Source organism: Lucilia sericata, unplaced genomic scaffold (genome assembly GCF_015586225.1).
Source record: "Lucilia sericata isolate MDLA Ls3-8-SP2 unplaced genomic scaffold, ASM1558622v1 Contig000333F_arrow, whole genome shotgun sequence".
Taxonomy (NCBI): Eukaryota; Metazoa; Arthropoda; class Insecta; order Diptera; family Calliphoridae; genus Lucilia; species Lucilia sericata.
This window is the reverse complement of record NW_023994354.1, coordinates 32,522-35,605: the sequence shown is the minus strand read 5'-3', so window position 1 is coordinate 35,605 and position 3,084 is coordinate 32,522. Positions and strand designations below refer to the sequence as shown.

The following is a 3,084-nucleotide window of genomic DNA, read 5'->3' as shown; positions in this document are numbered from 1 at the left end:
TAACTAACTACTAACTAACTAACTACTAACTAACTAACTAACTAACTAACTAACTAACTAACTAACTAACTAACTAACTAACTAACTAACTAACTAACTAACTAACTACTAACTACTAACTAACTAACTAACTAACTAACTAACTAACTAACTAACTAACTAACTAACTAACTAACTAACTAACTAACTAACTAACTAACTAACTAACTAACTAACTAACTAACTAACTAACTAACTAACTAACTAACTAACTAACTAACTAACTAACTAACTAACTAACTAACTAACTAACTAACTAACTAACTAACTAACTAACTAACTAACTAACTAACTAACTAACTAACTAACTAACTAACTAACTAACTAACTAACTAACTAACTAACTAACTAACTAACTAACTAACTAACTAACTAACTAACTAACTAACTAACTAACTAACTAACTAACTAACTAACTAACTAACTAACTAACTAACTAACTAACTAACTAACTAACTAACTAACTAACTAACTAACTAACTAACTAACTAACTAACTAACTAACTAACTAACTAACTAACTAACTAACTAACTACTAACTAACTACTACTAACTACTAACTAACTAACTAACTAACTAACTAACTAACTAACTAACTAACTAACTAACTAACTAACTAACTAACTACTAACTAACTAACTAACTAACTAACTAACTAACTAACTAACTAACTAACTAACTAACTAACTAGCTAACTAACTAACTAACTTACTAACTAATAAGAAAATTCTGAATAATTTCACATTTTTACAAATCTTTCCTTAAAAATTATCCATTGATTCTTAAACTTTTCTAAATACTCAAAACTAGAATTTGTTAACTTGAACGACTAACTAAATATATCAATTTTTACTTAATTTTTGAAAAAAAATAAAACTTTTATATAAAAACTAAAAAACCAAAATATTGCAAAAAAAAAAAGCAACAAAAAATTAACCCTGTTTTATATTAAATTTAAGAATTTAACACTAGGAAAAAAACTTAAAACTACATGCATACATATTTTAACAATATATTTAGTTGTGATAAAAAAAAAAAAAAAAAAAACTTTTATTTAATGCTGAACAAAATAGAATAAATTTTTAGTTTGTTTTAAACTTTCATAACTTTTAGTACAACAATGAAGCATCAATATCAACTGCACAAATCCAGCAGTAGTATCCTCATCTTAGTTGGGGTCTTAAGTTTATTGGTCGCCAGTGTACAGGGAGATGGTTATTTAAAAGAAGCACGTAAGTATCTGTGTAATTTTAACTTTATAAAGTGATTGTCAAATAATATTTAAAATAATACATAAATAAGTAAAAGTTATCGACTTTTTTAATCAAGAAAATGCTGGTGAAGTACAATTTTTTATATTCCAAAACTTAGAATATTCTTTTAAACAAATTTTTTGGGTAAGTACCCAAAAAAGTGTACAAAATTTGTTTAAAAATATATTAAGGTTTAACAATGATTTTCAGTGATGCAGTTTGAAATATAACAAAATACAACAATAGGTTATTTAACCTTTAACCTTTGAGTTTAAAGTTTTAAAACATTATCAACAAAATTAAAGTTAGATTCCAGAACCAAATTTTATTTAATATTTATATATTTTTTCAACTTTACAGCTTCCTTTTTTAAGGCATGTTCCTTAAGCGATCCCAATAACGGCGTATGTTTAGCAAAAGCTTTCGAAGTTTTCTATACACATTGGAGAGATGGTATATATTTTGTAAACTGTATATCATTCGCATAAATAATAATATTTAATATTAAACCCTTTAAGGTATACCCGGTTTAAAGAATTATGGCAGCATAGATCCTTTCCATGTGAAAAAGATACATTTGGAACAGAACAATCCGAATATTAATTTTAAAATGGATCTTAAAGATGTAATTATCACCGGACTAGGACAATCTACTATTGCAAAAGCCAGGTGAGCCTTTAGGAAACAAAAAAACCTTTTATAACTAACCGTTAACGGTTGGGTAAAAAGTTGTCTTAATCATATGTCACTTTCCGATATCGATATCTGTTATATATTCATTTTAAACTACCTTTTAAATTTCAGTCTCAACGGTGAATATAATTTTAAATTGTTAACAAAAATTCCCCAAATACAAAATAAGGGAAATTATCGCATGAAAGGCAGTATTCTTCTTTTACGTTTGGATAGTACCGGAATTATGGATAATGAAGTTTGTAAGTCAGAATAAAGTCTTGAAAAAGTAAACATTTTATAAAATTAATAAAAAAAACTCTTTAATTCCTCTTTTTCAGCTAATGTTGATGTCGTTTTCTCTCTAAAAACCCAACTCATTGAGGTTAACGGTCAGAAATTCTTCGATGTTACCGGCATCCAAACTTCCATTAAAAATATCGATAATTTCCATATTAATTTCACAAATCTCTTCGATGGCAATGTCGAATTGGAAGAAAGTGCCAATGCGGTATTCAATCAAAATTGGCGTGAACTTTTTGAAATAATGCGTCCCGCTTTGGAGGAAACTTTAGATGCGATCGCTCTCGATCGTTATAAGAAAATCTTTAGTTATATTCCAGCTAAATATTTCATTGCAGATATTGCTTAAATTACTTAGTTACTTTCTTTCGAGTTTTTAGAACAATTTTGTGATAATTTATTAAAAATTTAAGTGTTTATTTGTTTATTGTGAATTTAATTAAGTAAAAAACGGGTTTGTTCAAATTTATGATTAATTTTTGTAAATAGTCTTATATTATATACTCATTTATAAATTTCATATTAAAATACATATATGCATTTTTAATTAATAGTATTTAATAAAAAAGAATTAAAAACAAACGTAATAATAGTACATAATAAATGGCAATTAGGGGGGGTTTTTTAAATATTCGGCAGGTCGAAAAAAACTTAAAAGTTTTAACAAATTCGATAATAAAGTTAATTATAAAGTTTATGAAAAGAATTATATTAAAAATTTAAGCAAATTTATTTACGTTTTTGAGTCCAAAACCATTAAACCAGTGAAATCGAAGCGCCCCTAATGTTTTAAAATTTGCATACAAAAATATTTTTA

At 25.5% G+C, this 3,084-nt stretch overlaps 1 protein-coding gene across 1 annotated transcript; it reads left to right on the top strand.

The window, feature by feature from the left end:
* The first annotated feature begins 1,098 nt into the window (after positions 1-1,098).
* LOC119603749 (circadian clock-controlled protein daywake-like) lies at positions 1,099-2,746 on the top strand. Its single transcript, XM_037955909.1, has 5 exons — positions 1,099-1,271; positions 1,653-1,745; positions 1,811-1,961; positions 2,097-2,227; positions 2,306-2,746. Exons 1-5 carry the CDS (start codon positions 1,160-1,162, stop codon positions 2,614-2,616), a joined length of 798 nt encoding a protein of 265 aa, XP_037811837.1. The 5' UTR covers positions 1,099-1,159; the 3' UTR covers positions 2,617-2,746.
* The last annotated feature ends 338 nt before the right edge of the window (positions 2,747-3,084 follow it).